This window comes from Sorex araneus, chromosome X (genome assembly GCF_027595985.1).
Source record: "Sorex araneus isolate mSorAra2 chromosome X, mSorAra2.pri, whole genome shotgun sequence".
Lineage (NCBI taxonomy): Eukaryota > Metazoa > Chordata > Mammalia > Eulipotyphla > Soricidae > Sorex > Sorex araneus.
In genome coordinates, this window is record NC_073313.1 from 74,002,365 (window position 1) to 74,022,233 (window position 19,869).

Sequence of the window (19,869 nt, forward strand, 5' to 3'; positions counted from 1 at the left end):
ACGTGAACACTTCCACACTGATAGAATGAAACGCCTCTTTTCTATCATCAACGAGTTTTTAACTAATCTGCTTTTTTCATAAAACCTCTGGAACAGGAAAAGAGCAATTAGCACTGCACTTCATAAAGAGAATGAAATGGTAATACCGCGAGTATGAGAAGGGGATAGTGTTCTGTGTCCTGATAAAGAGCTGCACTCCCCGAGGCAGAATAATGGAAGTTAAATGAACTGACTTAACCACTGACTCTCAATTTACTTACTGGCAAAATGGGAGTTAAAGACCCCCTCCCCGGCCTCTGCTGCTGCTACAGTGTTCGGGTTTTATACCCTCGGATGCAGTGATTAACCACACTTGGGTGCTTGGGGTCCCTGGGTTGCGGTGGGTCTAAATTCAAGGCCTCCAGGGGGATTGCCCCATAGCTGGAAGCCTGCTTCATGAGTGGAGGGGAGAAGGCAGATGGAATAGAGAAGGGATCACTAAGAAAATGATGGCTGGAGGAACCACTCGGGATGGGAGATGCATGCCGAAAGTAGATAGTGGACCAAACATGATGACCTCTCAGTGTCTGTGTTGCAAGTCATGATGTCCAAAAGTAGAGAAAGAGTATGGGGAATATTGTCTGCCATGGAGGCAGGGGGAGGGTGGGAAAGGGGGGGTATACCGGGGATATTGGTGGTGGGGAATGTGCATTGGTGGAGGGATGGGTGTTTGATCATTGTGTGATTGTAACCCAAACATGAAAGCTTGTAACTGTCTCACGGTGATTCAATAAAATTAAAAAAAAAATAAATTCAAGGTCTGCAATACCACTGACCATACCCCCAGCACTCGAACGGGGGCTATTAAAAGTACTTATTGAAGGGGCTGGAGTGATAGCACTGTGGGTAAGGCATTTGCCTTACAGGAGGCCAACCAAGTTTCATTCCCAGCATCCCATATGTTTGGTCCCTCAAGCACCACCAGGAGTAAACCCTGAGTGCAGAGCCAGGAGTAAGCCCTGTGCATTGCTGGTGTGATCCAAAAAGAAAAACAAAATTACTTACTGAAATGTGTTGAGGGTGAAAGAAATCCTCAGAATGCAATGAATCTCTGTCTTCCACATACAGTCGCAGCTTAGGAAATGGTCCCTGCTGTTGTTATTTGTTTTTCTGTGATGATGATTATTACAGACCTGAGAAGTCCTGTTCACTCTCTGAGTCGCATGGAATCTGAATGTGTGAAATGATCCTTCTTTACAAGGAGGCCTTTGGGCCCATTCTGGAGCCAAGAACAGTTTAATAATTTTACTTCTTCTTCCTCCCACTGCCTAATGACTACTCGTATTTGCACCAGGATCTTTTAATTGCCCAGATGTGTAATTCATAGACTGTGTTAGCTGCCTTCCAACTCAGTAGCAAGGGGTGACTTCCTTTCTTTCCATGTCCATCAGCACAGGAACTTTAATTGGGTGTTTACAGCGCTGCCCGTAATGTCTGTTTAACACCCAGGATAAATCCTGCGCACGCGGGAGACACTGAAGATTAAACACTTTGACCTGCTTTACATTTTCCTTTTACACTTGGCTTTTTTCCCTTTGGGGAACACAATTACTTTCTTTTCAAACTGTGTCCTCTGCAGCCTTTCTGCTATCCTGCGCTCTGCAGGGACCTTGTCAATCACCGAGATCCACCAGCTTGTAACTTTGAGGCTTGCCCTAGCAAAAGGAACTTGGTTTCCACCCCACTTCTTCTAGGATCTTTAGCTTCCATCAGATTTTTTGCCCCATTAGAAAACCACCTGGAGGTGGGTGAAGGGCACCAAGTAGAAGGCCCTTCGGCGGGCTGAGAGCCATGGTCTCCACCTGCTGTTTGCCGGTTGCCTTAGTCCCCGCATCAAAGATGGGCTTCCAATCCCCAAGCTACACTAGCATTTCCCCTCCATTTCCCAAACCGTGAGCATCAGCAGCATTTATTCAAGCGCCCTTTGACTCTACTCCAAGTCCCCGAAGAGGCTGTTTCAGCTCCGATTTTTGAAATCCTCACTCGGGAGTGACCTGATGGCGACTCCTTTTGTTCTTCTGACTTCCCGGTGGGAAGGGAGTTCTACGCGACATTGGTAATGAGGGTGAGAGTATTCCGCTCTGCTGCTCGGATCCCATTTAATGTCTAGATCAAGGTGAGTTGATCATAGAATGGGCCCTGCCTGGGGCATGCTGCAGCTCTGCTTGCTTACAACTCATCTTAAGGCCAGGTTATTTTGTTCGGTTTCCTCCAGATCCTCTTAGCACAGCGGGTAGGGCGTTTGCCTTGCACGCGGCCGACCCAGGTTCGATTCCTCCATCCTTCTTGGAGAGAACGGCAAGCTACAGAGAGTATCCCGCCTGCACTGCAGAGCCTGGCAAGCTCCCCATGGCGTATTCGATATGCCAAAAACAGTAACAAGTCTCACAATGGAGACGTTACTGGTGCCCGCTCGAGAAAATCGATGAACAACTGGAGGACAGTGTTATAGTGCTTCCTCCAGATCCTCCAAGTAGTTAGAAAAGTCTTTGCCCTTTCTGATGGCCTAGTCACTTTTGGCTGTCAGTTATCTTTGTGTTGCTTTTGATGCCCACCCAGTTGTGTTTATGATTATGATGCTTGCATCATAGTGCTCGGGGGATGAACCAGTGGTGCAGGGGATCAAACCCAGGACTCTTGCATAAGCCCTGAGAGCCGTGTTTTCTTTTGCCTTTCATTGTTGTTTTTTACTGTAAATAGTTATAACTTTTTTTTTGGGGGGGGCAACACCCAACGATGCTCAGGGCTTAATCCTGACTGTGCTCTGGTGAACTCCCATACAGGGTGGGAGTTCACCCGGACCACTGAACCCGGGTCTGGCGCATGCCAGTTAGATGCCCTGCTTGCCGTTCTATCACATTGGCCCCTATTCATTTTGTTAACTGCTACTAGTTAAAAAATGAGTATTTTCCTCCAGGGATATACAGACTCAGTAGAAATTATGTGGGGGCTTTAGCTTACTCATAGGCATTTTAAATTCTAACTCGGAGAATTTTTGGACTTTGGGTAAGAGCACAAAATTTGTTAAGCCTCCTTTTGCTTAAATTAACCTAGGAGACTCAAGGAAAGATTCACTTAACTTCCTGCTGTTGAATTAGAAAAGGTGTTTAGCGGAGCTAGAAGACTTCAGTTTTAAATTAAATGATGTTTGAGGGGGGTGAGCCAGGTTTTTTTTTTTTTTTCACAAAATTGAGGCCATGTTTGGATGCACTTATTAATCCATTCCAGAGCTAATGCGTTAGATACGCTCGGGAAACAGGCATTTTTTCGATAGAAAATCATTTTCAAATTTGTTTGATGCCAGAGTTGCTTTCAAAGATTATAGTTAGTTTTTAAGATAGTATAAAACACCCAAAATACTCAGTTCTCATTGTGTCTGAAACAACTGCTATAAACAATTTCTTCCTGTGAATTCACTTTGTTTTTGGTTTAGAACAACTGCATAAGCCAGACAGTCCAACATTTCTGATAAACAAGTCAACTTGAATAACATGGTGTACGTGGTTTTAATTCAATTTCCGTTTTAATTAGAAAACTCTGAAAATGTAGGCTTGCCTTGGTCTGCATTGAAATAATGTAAGCCCTCTTGCATTTGCATTATAATAAAGAGATGAGAAACTTAATTTGCTTTTTCTTTAGAACAATAGCCGGCACTAAAGCTGTTTTTCCCCAGTATCTGTGGAGCACAGCAGTTTTAATCAAGATTTCCTGTGTGCCTGCTCTGTGCCAAACCCTGTGCTCAGTACCTATGGCAAAGGGGGCTCCTAGTATGTTCCCAAGGAGCATTCTCTTTTTTTTTTTGCTTTTTGAAACACACCCCACATCAGGTGATGCTCAGGGGTTACTCTTGGCTTTGCACTCAGGAATTACTCCTGGTGGTGCTCAGGGGACTATATGGGATACTGAGAATTAAACCTGGGTCTGCCTCGTGCAAGGCAAATGCCCTCCCTACCCGTGTCTGTGTGTGTTTGTGTGTGTGTGTCCCTGTAGAGACAACTTAACTGGAAATCCTCAAGGAACATTCTTTTTTTTAAAATTAATTTATTTATGTATTTTTAATTTTTTATTAGTGAATCACTGAGGTACAGTTACAAACTTATGAACTTTCGTGTTTGCATTTCATACAGTGATTGTTTACCCATCCCTCCACCAGTGCCCATTCTCCACCAATGTTCCCAGTATCCCTCCCACCACCCCCATCCCATCCCCCACCACCCCACTCTGCCTCTGTGGCAGGGCATTCCTTTTTGTTCTCTCTCCTTTTGGGTGTTGTAGTTTGCAATAGAGGTACTGAGTGGCCATCATGTTCCGTCTATAGTCTACTTTCGGCATGCATCTTTCAACCCGAATGGGTCCTCCCAACATCTACTTGGTGTTCCCTTCTCTATCTCAGCTGCCTTTTCCCCCAGCATGTGAGGCCAGTTTCCAAGCTGTGGGGCAGACCTCTTGGTCCTTATCTCTACTACTCTTGGGTATTAGTCTCCCATTCTTTTTCTTTATATTCAAGGAGCATTCTTTTTTTTTTTTTGCGGGGGGGTCACACCCGGCAATGCACAGGGGTTACTCCTGGCTCTGCACTCAGGAATTACTCCTGGCGGTGCTCAGGGAACCATATGGGATGCTGGAATCGAACCTGGGTTGGCCTCGTGCAAGGCGAATACCCTACCCGCTGTGCTATCGCTCCAGCCCTCAAGGAGCATTCTTATAGGAAGCTAAAAGCAACTCTGTGTGTGTGTGTGTGTTGTGTGCGCGCGCGTGCTCGAGCATGAGTGCACGCGTGCGTGCATCCCTTAAGAGACAACCAAATGGTTTCCTTTCGGTGTGTCCTGAGACTAGTAGGAATCCTTTAATGTTTGCTTATTTAGAAAACCTTTAGCTATGGAACTGAAGGTCAGTAAGCCAGGAGTTCAGCTGACAGGCAGTTGTTGGAGTGGAACTTAATGGTTTTGAAAATTGTTGTGTAGTCTTTGGGGCAGGATGGCTAATGCATCTGCTTCCAAGATCTGTGCTTTTGAGCCCTATTTAATTTTGGTCACAAGCTACCTTGGGAACCAGATGAGAAGCGTGGACTCTCTCCCACGTGAGGTATAACCCCTGACGGGTCACTTCGCTTGGAACTGTTTTCCCTGAGGTGCTTGCCTGATGCTGGGGGAAGTTTCCAGCCTGGCTGTTGGTTTGAACCCCAGAAGTCCCAATGGTTGAGTTAGTCTCCCTTCATATTCACTTCCTGACCCCTGAGCTACTTTTAAAGAGAGGTGACCTGACTCCTGAATCTTTTAAAGAGGTGAGTGGTAAATTGCCAAATACTTTTAAAACTTGGACTTTTTTGGGTCACTTTACCTAATCCAATGGCTATGTCCTCATATTACACACATTCTTGGGATATATAATTGCATGCCCTTCCTGTGTAAATGTAGATCTTGAAGTGAAAATTTCTTCCTTTGTTCCTATAGAAAAATCCAACTCCTTCTGGTAAGTTTTGAAACAAACGGTTTTAAGATTTGATTATATATTTGTTCTTTGCCATTTTTATTGACGTACCATGAATTACAGTACTGTGAACTATGCTTTTCATGCACATTTCATTCCAACACCACCCTCATGAGCAGAGTGCTTATTTCCCACCCCCCTACTCCCACCCAGCCATCCTGCCCCACCTAAACTCAGTTCTATTGAGGAAATCTCCAGTTGTCTCTTGTTGCTTGTTAGCTGTGTTTCTTTATATCTCACATAGGAGAGCTGGTTTGTTAAATTGTTATTTTGGGCCACATCTGGCAGTACTCATGTAGCACTCCTGGCAGGGTTGGGGGACCATATGGGGTGGGGATAAAAGCCGGGGTTGGTCGAGTACAAGGCAAGTGCCATACCCTCTGTCATCTTTCTCCAGTCCCGAGAACTGGTTTTAGGCTGTGAAAGTGGGGACACTTTGCACATATAGTTGAATAAAGGTCAATTCCTGATCTTCCATAAAATCGTAAATCAATATGAAGATTGATAAGAATTTTTAAGAAGCTGTATATCTTCACAGATATGTAAAAAATGAAAATGAGTAGTGTAAATAATTCTATGCCAATCCATATTGAAATTTACATCAAATCAGTAAATCCTATAAGTACACAGTTTGGGAAGAGTGAGGAGAGAATTTATAAAAATCAAAGAGAAATCTGAATAGATTCTTTTTTTTCATTCTTTCACTTTTGTGTCAAAGTAAATAGGTTTTTTTTGCTTTTATGAAAGTATAAAAGTGTGATTTACTTTAAAAAGGTAATGCTGGTTTTATGTTCAGAAAATATTTTCTATATCATGCTTAAATATCTGTTTAATAATTCTGTCACTATCATCCCGTTGCTCGTTGATTAGCTCGAGCCGGGCACCTGTAACATCTTCATGTGACACTTGTTACTGTTTTTGTCATATCCAATACGCCACAGGTAGCTTGCCAGGCTCTGCCATGTGGACGAGATACTCTCAGTAGCTTGTCGGGCTCTCCGAGAGGGGCGGAAGAATCGAACCCGGATCAGCCATGTGCAAGGCAAATAAATGCCCTACCCGCTGTGCCATAAAAGAAAAAAAAACTCTATACCTATAAAAATCACCTGAGTGTGAAAGAACACTTGAAATAAAATGAAACATTAATTTAGCAGCTTAGGAATCACAGGCAGGCCTTCCTCTTTTTGCCACACCTGGTGATGCCCAGGGGTTACTCCTGGCTCTGCATTGAGAAATTATTTCTGGCAGTGCTTTGGGGACTGTATGAGATACCAGAGATTGAACCTGTGTTGCCCACGTGCAGGGTAAGCACCCGACCTGCTGTACGATTGGTCTGGCCTCCCCAACAGACCTTTCTTTTTCTAATGGAGGACAACTCTGGGTGCCACGAATGAATGCCATAGTCATTGGTAACATGCTGAGGAGTTTACCTGGTTCTAAAGAAGCTCTTTTTGCGTGGCCACGTTTGTGGCTGTGTGACATTTTATATGTTGGTAATCTCTTATACAAGGGCTTACTAACTCCAGTTTGAGATACAACACACTTCACACACTTTCCTCTAAAGAAACTCTTGGATCAGTTTTAGCAGATTATACATAGTAAGCAATACCAAATAAATTCTTTAAGTCCTACTTTGGGGTCAGGGTTTGGGGATCAGGGTGGAAACATCCTAAATATGGTGGTGGGTAGGTGTAATGGTGGTTGGATTGATGTTGGAATATTAAATATAACAAATTATTGTAAACAGCTTTTAAAAATAAAATCCAAAAACAAATAAATGCTTCTGTTGTTTCTTGTAGTACTGGTTTCATGGTTATGGATTCTCTAAGCTTGTTGCTTGTCCATGAAGCTTTGTATAATTCCTTCAAATCAGAACGATAACAGAGTTGGAGAGTACCTTTTTGGGTGTTCATTTCACTTGAGTTTTTACTTTCCTATGTCCCTTCATTCTCTTCTGGCCCAAAGAGTCTCATTTGTTAGGTCTGTGGTTAATCTTATGGGAGGTCTTCTGTATGCCAGTTTCTTTTTTGATCTTTCTGCTTCCAGTATTCTCTCCCTGTCTTTGACTTTTGTAATTCTGGTTGCAGTGTGTCTTGAAGTTTTTCTGGTTGGCCCCATTTTCACTGAGTCACTTTGGCCCTCTTGCATCTGGGTGCCTACACGCCTCCATTCTGGAAAATCCTGGTCTGTGATTTACTCAATTAGTGGTTCTTCTCCAAATTTGCCTTCCTGTTCTACAGGGAGTCCCATGATTCTTACTGTTCCTCTTGAACTCATCCCATAGGTCGCGGTGTGCTCTCCATTGCTTTGCAGACATCTTCCCACCTTTGCTGTTTCCTAGCAATTTCCTGCATGTCATTTTGGAGCCCAGCTGCTGTTCCTCTGGCGGCTCAGACCTTCCATTGAGTTTTTCACCAACCATCCTCTTTTGTTCTGTCGCTTCTCATTGTAGTTTTCTGACTTTTGCTCCCATACTTTCCTTAGGCCTTCCTGACTACCTGTGTCATTGTTTCTTTGAGCTCAATAGCGTCCTCATTGTGGGGTTGGTAAAGTCATTCTCTGAGAGTTTACGGAGCTGGTTGGTACCCACAGACCCTTCCTTGCTGTTATTTTCACTCACTGGTCTTGGTGGGCTTTTTTGGCATGTCGGCTTCTGTGGCATACTGTTGGCAGTGCTCTGAGGGTGGATCTTTGTACTTCAGACCCCTGGGAGTCTCTGAGGGTTCAGGCTTGGTCTTGGTCTCTTCCTTCTCTCTCAGTACTTTCCCAGTGACAGGAGGAGTATGTGCAGTGTGAGGTGTCAGGGTCCAAGTAGCGGTGAGTGGAGTTGTGAGTACAGACAGGATGTGACTGTGACTCCGGAAGGATGGGTGAGCAAGCACTCTGAAGGTTGGACGTATGTAGGTGGGCTGGCTGCAATGATGGAGATTGGGCATGGGGCTGTGGGGACCCAGGAGGAAAGAGGGGAAATGGAGCTTGAGTTGCAGATGTGCTGTGGGGCTCTCAGCCGCGAGGTGCACATCACCCAGAAGGAGAGTCTAGATAGGGATGTGGGCCTCCTAGTGATTATTTTTGTTTGGGATTTGTTTGGGATTTGGGGCCACAACTACTCATGCTCAGGAGTGACTCCTGGCTCTGCACTCAGTAATTACTTCTGGTGGTGCTCAGAGGACCATATGGGATGCCGGGGATCAAACCCGGATCAGCCATGTGAAGACAAATACCCTGTCTGCTGTATTACCACACTAGCCCCTCCTAGTGACTTTTTCCCATTTTTTTAAAAAAGAACTGTGATTTACAAAGTTATCAGTAGTTGAGTTTTAGGCATATACTATTTCAACATCAATCCCACCACCAGTATCAACTTCCCTCGACCAGTGTTCCCAGATTCCCTCTGTCACCCAACCCCCACTCCAGCCCCGCCTGTTAACCTTGACAGGCACATTACAGGCACGTTACTAAATTTCAGTGACCACCACTTAGCTCTCATGTTTTCAGTGTTGTTGAGCCGTGTTTGGAATATATGGCACTACCACTCCCATGTCACCCGTGTAACTGAAGCCCTGCTCCTTGTTCCCCCATTACTTCCCTCCTCTCCTTTCCCCCTTGATTTCTTTCCTTCTCTGTCCTTCTTCTCTCTAAACACTGGGGTCAAGGGTGATCTGGGCATCCCCTTTTTTACTACAGAACATTTCCTCATCCAGTATTCCATATTCCACATTGATGTGGAATTAGTACCCATATTCTCACCTATCTGAGGTGAGATCATCCTGTGTTTGTCATTCTTCGGCTTACTTGTCTCAACATAACTGCCCTCCTGGTGACTTTTAAAGGACGAGGTCCTCGAGCACCAACTCTCTTCGAGAACAACCTTTGTGATGTTTCATCCTTCCCAGTTACGTTTCAGCATCACAACCCTTGTCACTTGTTAGGAAAGGGCGGTGGGTGGGTGGGAGTTGTGTTGGTAACTGAAGTGAAAGCAAATACAGTGCACATGGGTGATGGATGGATTGAGCCTCGGGAGCCACCAACCTGACATATGCAAGATCCCAAGTAATGAGCCCTGGGCCCTGGGGGTAGCCTCTGTAGAATTGTCCATGTCTGTAACTGCAGTCATGAGTTCTGTCATGGAACTCCGCATTGATGTACAGAATGACATTACCTGAAACGTCATTTAGATCTTCTGTGGAAGAGCAAAGGCTATGGAAACCGTTTCTAGGGGCCATGACTTAGCTCTGTGGCTAAAGTGCCTCCCTGGCAAACACAAGGCTAGGAGTTCGGGAAGTTGCACAGAATATGACCCTGGCACGCACCCCGCAGCTAAAGGACAAGAGCCCCGCTAAAAAAAGATGTGCAAGCACTACGTGTGAGGGCTGCACACACATGGGGATGTCTCTTAGTGGGTGGGGTGTGCATGCGCCCTCTGACTTTAACTCCCCAACTGAATCCCTAGCAGCCTGCAAGCACCATGGCCATGTGTGTCACCCCGAGTCAGTACAGCAGCAGTATTGACAGAGAGAAGAGAAGGGGGGAAATTAAAAAACAACGAGGGGTGGGAGAGACAGTATAGTATAGGGGCCAGGGCACTCTTCTTGCACATGGCCGACCCAGGTTTGATCCCCAGCGTCCTATGTGGTGCCCTGAGCCCGCCAGGAGTGCTCCTGAGAACAGAGCAAGGAGGATGTCCTCAGCACTGCTGGGTGTAGCCCCCAAACCATAACTAAACCAGTGAATCATAAGTTATAGTAAAGAAAGTGTTTAGATACCTCATTTCTCTATTCATTCAGATTTTCAGGTAATTACAAGTATTTGATTTGAAATGGGATTTCAGAGTATTGTGATAATGTTAGACCCTTATTAATCAGTATTTTTATTATTAAGGTTTTTAAATTACCTTATAATAACCATTCTACTCCCCTCCCTCCCTTTCAGTATACACTTTGGAATTTTCTCCCAAAGAATCTCTTCGAGCAGTTCAGAAGAATCGCCAATTTTTATTTTCTCATCATTTTCCTTGTACAGGTAAGAACTCCAAAAACAGCCACTCGCTCACTCCACTTTTAGAAACAGAATTGCTTCAGAGTTTCAATCTATTTCTAACCTTAAAATGCCCTTTAATAAAAAGAAGCCTTAGGGCTTATGATAATCAGACTGTTTAAAGTTCGGATAATACATTTTCATATTTATGCACTTTTCTGCATTTTTTAAGTAACAGTTTTTACCAGAACACCTACAACTTGATCACTCGGAAAGGAAATCTTCTGGACCGGGGGTGTGGCTCAGTGGGGAAGCTGTGCATAGCATGTGCGTGGCCCTGGGCTTCGTCCCAGATACTGCATGGTGCCCCCACCCAAAAAAAAAACCTGCTGAGTGAGGTACCCAAAAAATCTTTTATGGACTTCATAGCTTCATCCTGGAACAAATGTTCCCTGTCATTATGTAGCACTGTAGCACTGTCTTCCCATTGTTCATCGATTTGCTCGAGCGGGCACCAGTAACATCTCCGTTGTGAGACTTGTTACTGTTTTTGGCATATCAAATACGCCACAGGGAGCTTGCCAGGCTCTCCGAGAGGGACGGAGGAATGGAACCCAGGTCAAAAATAGAAAAGTTTGACCCTTGAACCAAATGGGGATTGATGCCACTTGCTAGTACTGTTGACTCGAATTCTGACCAATAATGCTTGTTTTTCTTTTTGTTGCTTATGAATAGTGCTATGTGTGGTCTCTGTTGTGTGTGTATGTTTTGATACATATGAGCTTATTATAGTAGATCACTGTGTGTTTTATAGTGGGAGATGATAAGCTATTCCTTTTACTTGAGATATACATGACATACATTAATTTTTTAAATTGTTCTGTATGGCCTGAACCTTCAGCTAAGTCTTTTACAAATGGTTACACATCTCCCATGAAACAAAAGTCTGATACATTTATTGAAAAAATTTCACACGTAATGGGATCTATGCAATTGAATCCCTATTGTTCAAAGATCTGCGGCAGCCCACATTTATAGTTTGATTTGGCTGAATGTGAGTTTTAGCTAATTTATTTCATAATATCCCAATTGCCATTTTGTACTTCTTCATTCACTTGCTCTAAGGCTGACAGTGAAATAAGCAATCTGCTTCTCTGTGTGTCTGCTATGATTTTGTGTTTTAAATTTTAAACATATCAAGTTATGTCTTCTATCTTTCTTTTTTTGCTTTTTGGGTCACACCAGCGATGCTCAGTGGTTACTCCTGGCTCTGCACTCAGGAATTACCCCTGGTGGTGCTCAGGGGACCATATGAGATGCTGGGAATGGAACCCGGGTCTGCCGCATGCAAGGCAAACTCCCTACCCACTGTGCTATCGCTCCAGCCCTATGTCTTCTATCTTTAAGTCTCCAGAGTATTACAGTCTTTTTTGGGGGGTAGTGTTTTGGGGGTCATATCCAGCGATGCTCAGGGAGCCATATGGAATGCTGGAGATCGAACCTGGGTTGGCTATGTGCAAAGCAAACACCTTCCCTGCTGTACTATCACTCCAGCCCCCTATTACCATCTTTCCCTCCACAGAATTATCCCGAGGACGTTGCTATGTTCAGCATGCACTTTTTTTCTCATTTCGTGTTTTTTCCCCCCAAATGAAGCAGAAACATCCCAGAGAAATTGCTCAAATGCTTTGTTGATGTTAAGTGCTTCTCTGTTTATCCACTTCGGAGCTTTGAGTAAATGGTACTGTAATTAAATCTATCCCTGCGACTCCATTCGGGTTGGGGATGTGGGTAAGAGCCAACTTTGGTCTTGAATGATGGGGCACTTGCAAAGGAACTCCTCTCCCTCCGTGGCTCATCTGTCTTACAGAGCAAGGCTCAGGGAATTGCACCCTCACCAGAGCCACTCTCCTTGGCACACAGCGCCTTTCAGCACGGTTCAGCCAACGTATAGGAAGTGCCAAGGGAGCCATTACAATGATGACCAAGATAAGGCTTTTCTGCCCTTTAAGAATTGCTGAGCAAGCCAGGACGACAGATGTCTATTAATTTAATTTACCATTGAAAAGGTCATAAAAGTAGCATGAGTGAAATGCGATGGGATTGCAGCAGACATTATTATTTTTGGTTTTTTTTTGGGGGGGGCACACCCGGTGATGCACAGGGGTTGGTTATTCCTGGCTGTGCACCCAGGAATTACTCCTGATATGGGATGCTGGGAATCGAACCCGGGTAGGCTGCATCGCATGCAATGCAAATGCCCTACTCGCTGTGCTATCACTCCAGTCCCTGTAGCAGACCTTATTACTCATTTTCTACTTGCAAGGAGCTCAAGAGGGCTTAGAAGAGAAGACGGTCATCGTAACGGATTTTTCGAGGCTCAGAGTGCGTTTTCATAGTGACGAATACCACAATGGGACTTCCGTGTGTGCCTGCCAGCACCGGGCTCTGTTGCAGCCTCTTCCCGCAGAATATTGTGTGTGTTAGGGACGGGGCTGGGTGGTGGGTCAAGGGGAGAGTCAGTGAGTCATGCGGGCACATCCGACCCATGACTTCTGAAGTCATGTTTTCTTCCTGGCATTTATCTCAGTGAATGAAAACTACCAAATTACCCATCCAGTGCAAGGTGCCAACCAGAAAACAGCTCTGACTGCCCCACTCAAGAACTCCCTCGCCGGGCCTGCCACCATCACTTCCTGAACATACACGGATGGGCTCTCCAGAACGCGCTGCCCCCACCTGCCCCTCCGCCCTCACCCCTGTCATCTTTCCCCCTGCTGGCAGCAGTAGCCTCCCAGTGCCCTCCCTATCCTACCTCCTGTGCCCTTCCTGCCGTCCACTCACCCGCGCAGCAGTGCCAGGGGGTCCTCGCAAGGTAGTTCTGTTCAAAGTGATCTCCCGCTGTCAGAGGGGTCGAGAAGGGAGAACATCTCCCCCTCCCGCTCCCTGTCTCACCACACAGTAGGCCCGGCTATGCCCTGCTCCATTCTCTCAGAGCCACTTGTACCCCGCAGGCCTCTCCTTGGAGTGAAACTTCTGCTTCCCATTCTTATTAGGGGGGTGGTGTGTGTGTGTGTGTGTGTGTGTGTGTGTGTGTGTGTGTGTGTGTAGGGGTTTTATCTCCATTTGGTTTAAAGTGCCTCATCTCGAGAGCCTGCCCACTCCTGGGCGTGGAGAATCCTGCTAAGTGCACGTCAGTCGGGGGTTCATTCAACAGGGCTGAGTGCGAAGACTGAATTTAGGACGATGTGCTTAAACTGACTAGCTGTGTTTGCCATGAACAGCAACACGAAACACCAGCCCTGTGACAAATGTTTTGTCCTTCTGCTTGAACTGTGCACACGGCATGGGAGTTCTGCGTGGTGGCTCATGGTTTGACTGGATTTTTTTTTTAATTGCTTTTTGGGTCACACCCAGCAATGCACAGGGATTACTCCTGGCAGTGCTCAGGGGACCATATGGGATGCTGGGAATCAAACCTGGGTCGGCCACGTGCAAGGCAAGCGCCCTCTCCGCTGTGCTATTGCTCCAGCCCCTGGATTTTACTTTCCAAGCCCTTTCTTTACTCTAGGTCACCGTTGACACTCCAACAAGTCCAGTTACCAGTGGCCTCCCGCTTTTCTTTGTGATAACAGTCACAGCCATCAAGCAGGTAGGCTTCTCGTCGCCGAGGACACTTGCTCTGAGTCCTTGGGTTCGCCTCACGCTGGCTGGAGTCCTCGCCTGTTTCTGTCAAGCCGGCAGCATGCGCCATGGATCTCATGTGTATTTCATTCCTGCTGAAGCTCTCTTCCATGATTTCTTGCTCCTTTCCTTAGTGTTCTACCAAGGGGAGGGAAAAAAAGAGCTCGAATAGCTCAGTCAAGAAATGGGAGGGGAATTTTGAACAGCATTTCTATTTTTGGGATAGTCAATCTGTGTAAAGAACACACAGCCTGGGCCCAGAGAGAGACCCCAGGCCCTCTGAACGTAGCGGTCGTAGCCCTTATGAAAATAGATGAGAGAAAGTAAACCTTGGGCGCCACACGCGGCACTGCTCCAGGGACCCAGGTGTGTTGGGGATCCTGTGCAGGTCTCCTGCAGGCAGAGCCGTCCCTTCCAGCCCGTGGAGCGCCCTCTCTGGGAAAATCAAATGGATTGTCTAAGTTTGTGTTCTGCCAGAGACTTAGGGCGGTTGTCGCCAGCAGTGCAGTCAGGAGCACGACTGCTTCAGGTTCCCAGGAGGAGGAGGCAGTACAGGAGGCTGGGACTCTTCTTGTCACAGCTGATGAAGTGCCACTATTTATACTATCGATGCCTCTGAAATATTTTGAGCCTGTCGTATGAGCACACTTTTGGAAAATGCCAGAAGAAAATGAATCTGGCAATCGGTTAGGGGGAAAAGGAACAGGCCCGTGGATAAGGTTTGCTAGTGGGTTTCAGGTATATGGGACAGTCCAGAAGGATCTAGCTCATCGAAAATGGCTATTAGTTTTTTTTTTTCTTTTCTTGTGGGGGGGGGGCTGTTATCACCCTGTGATGCTCAGGGGTTACTCCTGGCTCTGCACTAAGGCATGACTCCTGGCGGTGCTTAGGGGACCATATGGGATGCTAGAAATCGAATCCAGGTCGGCCGCCGCGTGTAAGGCAAATGCCCTACCTGCTGTGCTATCGCTCCAGCCCCGGAAAATGGCTATTTTTGAGAGTTCTTAAAAGGTGCCCCCAGGACCTTTCAAAGCGAAGGTTTGTGGAACAGTCCTGGGACGAAGGTTACCCTTTTCCTCTGGGGGTTATCTGGTCTTCAATCTTGCCCACCCAGAACTGCACGTTTGTTTTATCAAGTATTTGTTTGCTAAATAAAGATTTCTGGAATGTTCTTTTCCTGCCACTCTTAGGATTATTTTCTTTAACATCGTAAATTTGCTGCCTCCAGGAATAGCCTGTATGGACTTCAGAAGCTCTTATTGATTGATTTTCCTCCTCCCACTAGTTGCTCTCAGGGCCTTTCTTTCCTCGCTGGCATCACAGGCAGCGTCCCGTGGAGCCGCAGCCTCGCATTGTCACGGAGTGGCAGAGCAGACATGAATAGAGCACCGAGCAAAAAAGGGGATGGCGATCAAGAGATTTTGTTTCAAACAGTTTTACTTGAAAGGGCACATAAATTATTATAAAGGGAAAAACCCAAAGCGATGTGCAAAAGGAGAGAAGGTCATGTTCAAACAAAAGAACATCCTCCTTCCTTCTTTCTTTGGCCTGCATTGACTCTGGACTAAAAGCCCAAAGGAAAATGAACCATTAGACCTTTCCTTGATTACTTTTGACGCTAAAAATTGGACACCAGTTCATGTGTTCTTTTATCAGTTGGTAGAGAAGTTGAACTGTCAAGCTGTAAAACTTAACATTCAGTTTCTCTGCCAGAAATCATCCTAACTTGCCTGATTTAGCCTCTGTTTCTAGGGGAGGAATTCTGTGTCATCAAAGATGTTCAGTAGCATTGTACTACAAAAAAATATATGTAATTAGATCTATAAGAGAATAAAGCCCAGGATTTTTTTAAAAAATAGAGAACATTTCAGAGTAGAGGAAATGTAACTTTAACTTGAATAAGAGTGGAATTAGTAAACAAAATCATCATCCTTCTGAGTTGGAGAATATTAAGACTCTAATCCCATACTTATCTGTCAAATGGAGGAACCTTTTTAATGCAGTGAAAGTATTTACCTGAGGGGTGTTTTGCATCTAGATCTTTGGTTTTGCTGTGTGGGGAAAAAGGGGACATCATTGCCTTGAGCATTCTGGGTGGGAATTAAGATCATAAGAGAATATCTCCTGGTGACTTGTGAAGGGGGTTATAGAATGTTATTAACATCTTTATGTCACTCTCTGGCTGGAATTCTGTGTGTAACGTTGTTTTGTTATCCTCTTAGGGATATGAGGATTGGCTGCGGCACAGAGCTGATAATGAGGTCAACAAGAGCACCGTTTACATTATTGAAAATGCAAAGCGAGTGAGAAAAGAGAGTGAAAAAATCAAGGTATAGCGGTTTGTCGTTCATTCCTTTGTTGGCAGGTGGCAGACTCACCTGACAGTCCTCCCAGAACTGGGTAGTGCCAGGATCAAACTCAGCGCTCCCACGGGCAAGGCAGCTACCTGGTTCTTATTCTTCTTTTCATTGTAGTTAAAAACGGCTTCAATATATAGGATTCATTAGCCTTGAGTATAATCACTGTATTGTACACCCATCAACATTGTGTGGTTGCAAAGTATTTTTATCCCCTCAAAAAGTATCCCCTGATAGCCATTAAGAAAGCTGGTTGCATTCCTCTCTTGCCGTGGGTCCTGGAAACCACTAATCCTCTTTCTGTTTCTATGGATTTACAGATTCTAGATATTTCATGTAAAAAAATGAGGCATTCACTTCAAGGCCTTTTCTGTGTCTTGCTTCTCTTAATGTGATGTGTTTTTTTTTCTTTGCCTTTTGGGTCACACCCGGCGATGCTCAGGGGTTACTCCTGGTTTTGCACTCAAGGATCATTCCCGGCGGTGCTCGGGAGACCATATGGGATGCTGGGAATCAAACCCGGGTCGGCTGCGTGCAAGACAAACTCCCTACCCACTGTGCTATCACTCCAGCCCCATTAATGTGATGTGTTTTTTAAGGTTAGGATAGGATGGCACACATATTAGTACATCATTCTTTTTTGTGACTGAATAATATTTTGTGACGAGAATATCCACTTGCTTTCTCCATTTCTCATTCGATGCCTTTGGCCATTTTTCTACCTTTTGACTATTAGGATTGATGTTGCTGTAAGCATTTTTTTTGTTTTTTTTGTGTCACACCTGGCAATGCTCAGGGGTTACTCTTGACTCTACACTCAGGAATTACTCCTGGCAGTGCTCAGGGGATCATATGGGATGCTGGGAATCGAACTAGGATCGGCCGCATGCAAGGCAAATGTCCTATCCACTGTGCTATCGCTCTAGCCCCCACTATAAGTATTTCTGTACATTTGTTTGAAAACCTGTTTTTAGTTCTTTTGGATATGCAGTAAGTTCTACCTAAACATTGAGAGGTTCTTGGAAACATTATATGAAAAACACACTGTAGGTTGCAAACAGATCTTTGAATAATGCCCTGTTCCGCATCATTTCATTATGAGGTTGATGGTGTTTAAACAATTGTTGAGGTAAGAATCCCACGATTGAAGTGAAGGACTAACTTACTTGAGGACTTTCTGTGTGCCTAGGGTTTTTTTTGTTTGGTTTTTGGTTTTTGGGGCCACACCCAACTCTGCTCGGGGATCATTCCTGACAGTAGTACTCGGGGGACCATGCCGGGGATCTGAACTGGGTTCGCCATACCCTACCTCCGGAACTGTCGCTCTGGCCCCCTACCGGGGGTTGGTAGTAACCCATGTTTAACTCTTCATGAACTGCCAGACTGTTTTTACACAGCAGCGGCACCATCTGACATTATATGAGCAATGGAAGATCTTCTAGGGTCTTTTCATGGTCTCGAGTGATTTAATTTTTTATTCAACCAGCTATAGTTTATTTCTTCCTAAACATTTTCCTGCAAATAATATTTTGGAATTCTCCATATCAGGTTATTTTAATGTTGAAAAGAGGTTTTATGACTTTTGGGGAGAAGCATCTGGTGGTGCTTGGGGCTACTCCTGGCACGTTGTTTGGGGGGAACATTATTTTTATTTAATATTGAAGCATAATTTTTTTAGACATAAGGGATTTATAAGAAAATATATTACGGAAAAGTAGGGGCACAAGTGACCAAGTTCTAACTGACTGAACTTTCCAATTTTCTGTAAAATAGTAATCAACTCTAATTGCTAATTAGCATTGCCTTTGTTTCTTCATTAGAAAAAATCTGTTTTGAGTTGAGGGGGTTGGGGGCCACACCTCATGGAACTCATGAACCACACAGTGCTGGGAATTGAACTGAGTTCTGCTGAATGCAAGGCAAGTTAGGGCCTTAAGCCCCGTACTGCTGTCTTCTTCAACCATGCCTTTGGTTCTTTTTTGGCGGGGTTGGAGCTCGGAGGCCACACTCTGCAGTATTCAGGGCTTACTCCTGGCTGTGTAATTCAGGAATTGCTCCTGACCAGAATCAGGGAACAGTATCTGATGCTGGGGATCAAACCAGGGTCAGCCGTATGCAAGGCAAGCACCCTCCCCGCTGTACTATCACTGCAACCTTACCATGGCTTTTGATGCTGAGCAATGATGCTCAGTTTTATAACGGGGTTGGGTACTTTGGGTCCTACCACACCCACCCAAGCCCTGCCTCTGGTCTTTTCCTCTGTGCTGAAGGAATGCAGAGATGAGTCCCAGGGCAGCACTGCATGCTCTGCTTGCAGGAAGTTGGGGTTCAATTCTCGGCACTGTCTGGTTCCCCCAGCACCATGCTCCGAGCAGCCCCTGAGCAGCCCCTGAGCAGCCCCTTGTGCGGCCCCTTGTGCGGCCTAAAACAAACACAAAGATGAAAAAAAAAGACCTTTGAAGAAAACTGCTTTCATCCTACTTTCAGAATGCAGTTGGAGTTGAGAGAAGTGTAGTTGGAGTTGAGAGAAGTGGCATAAAAAACAGCAGTGTTCCCAGAGGAGGTAGGCAGGAAGTACATTGTAGGGAGCAGAGATGTCAACTTTCAAAAGTCTTCTGTGTATCTCAGCAGATTGTCGTTCTGGGGAAGGAACGTAAGTGTTTACAGAAATGAGAAAGGAGAGACCCGGCACAAGAAAATCACTGTCACTGTCATCCCGTTGTTCATCAATATGCTCAAGTGGGCGCCAGTAATGTCTCCATTCGTCCTAGCCCTGAGATTTTAGCAGCCTCCCTTTACTCGTCCTTCCCAATGGTGCCATTGGAGGCTCTTTCAGGGTCAGGGGAATGAGACCCATCTTTGTTACTGATTTTGGTGTATCAGATACGCCACAGGTAGCTTACCAGGCTCTGCCATGCAAGAAAATATTATTTACAAGTAAGTTCCATTATTGGCACTGGCACACCTGGCTACTGATATTGGCAAAGCACATCACATTGTTTCTGAATAGGTCTCGAAATAGCTGCAAAACTGTGTTGCAAAATAGAAGGCAGGTGTGTCTCACTTACTGGTTTAGGATTTCACAGCCAGCCTGTCCAGATCTGTGCCAAATCTCAACTCCTGCCTCAAATAGGTCATTTCTCCCATCCCAACATCCTGCCCATCTCTTTCTTGCAATCTGAGGTGCTGTACCCCAGTGTCCCTGTCATTGTTCTCTGTGCCACGGTGTGGAAAATGTTGGGAGACCCTGGACCAGACCAGATGATTCTTTACTATCTTCTCCCCCAAAGGGATTCTTTGTATCCATGGGTTAGAATAGAAG

General features: G+C 45.3%; 1 protein-coding gene across 4 annotated transcripts in view; it reads left to right on the forward strand.

Moving 5' to 3' along the window:
• ATP11C (ATPase phospholipid transporting 11C) overlaps window positions 1-19,869 on the forward strand; it is a 219,872-nt gene that overhangs the window by 114,679 nt on the left and 85,324 nt on the right. For all 4 annotated transcript variants that reach the window (XM_055121800.1, XM_055121798.1, XM_055121797.1 and 1 more), the window contains exons 3-5: window positions 10,462-10,551; window positions 14,078-14,158; window positions 16,413-16,520. In XM_055121800.1, the coding sequence (XP_054977775.1) occupies window positions 10,462-10,551; window positions 14,078-14,158; window positions 16,413-16,520 (279 nt within the window). The remainder of the gene's footprint in view (window positions 1-10,461; window positions 10,552-14,077; window positions 14,159-16,412; window positions 16,521-19,869) is intronic.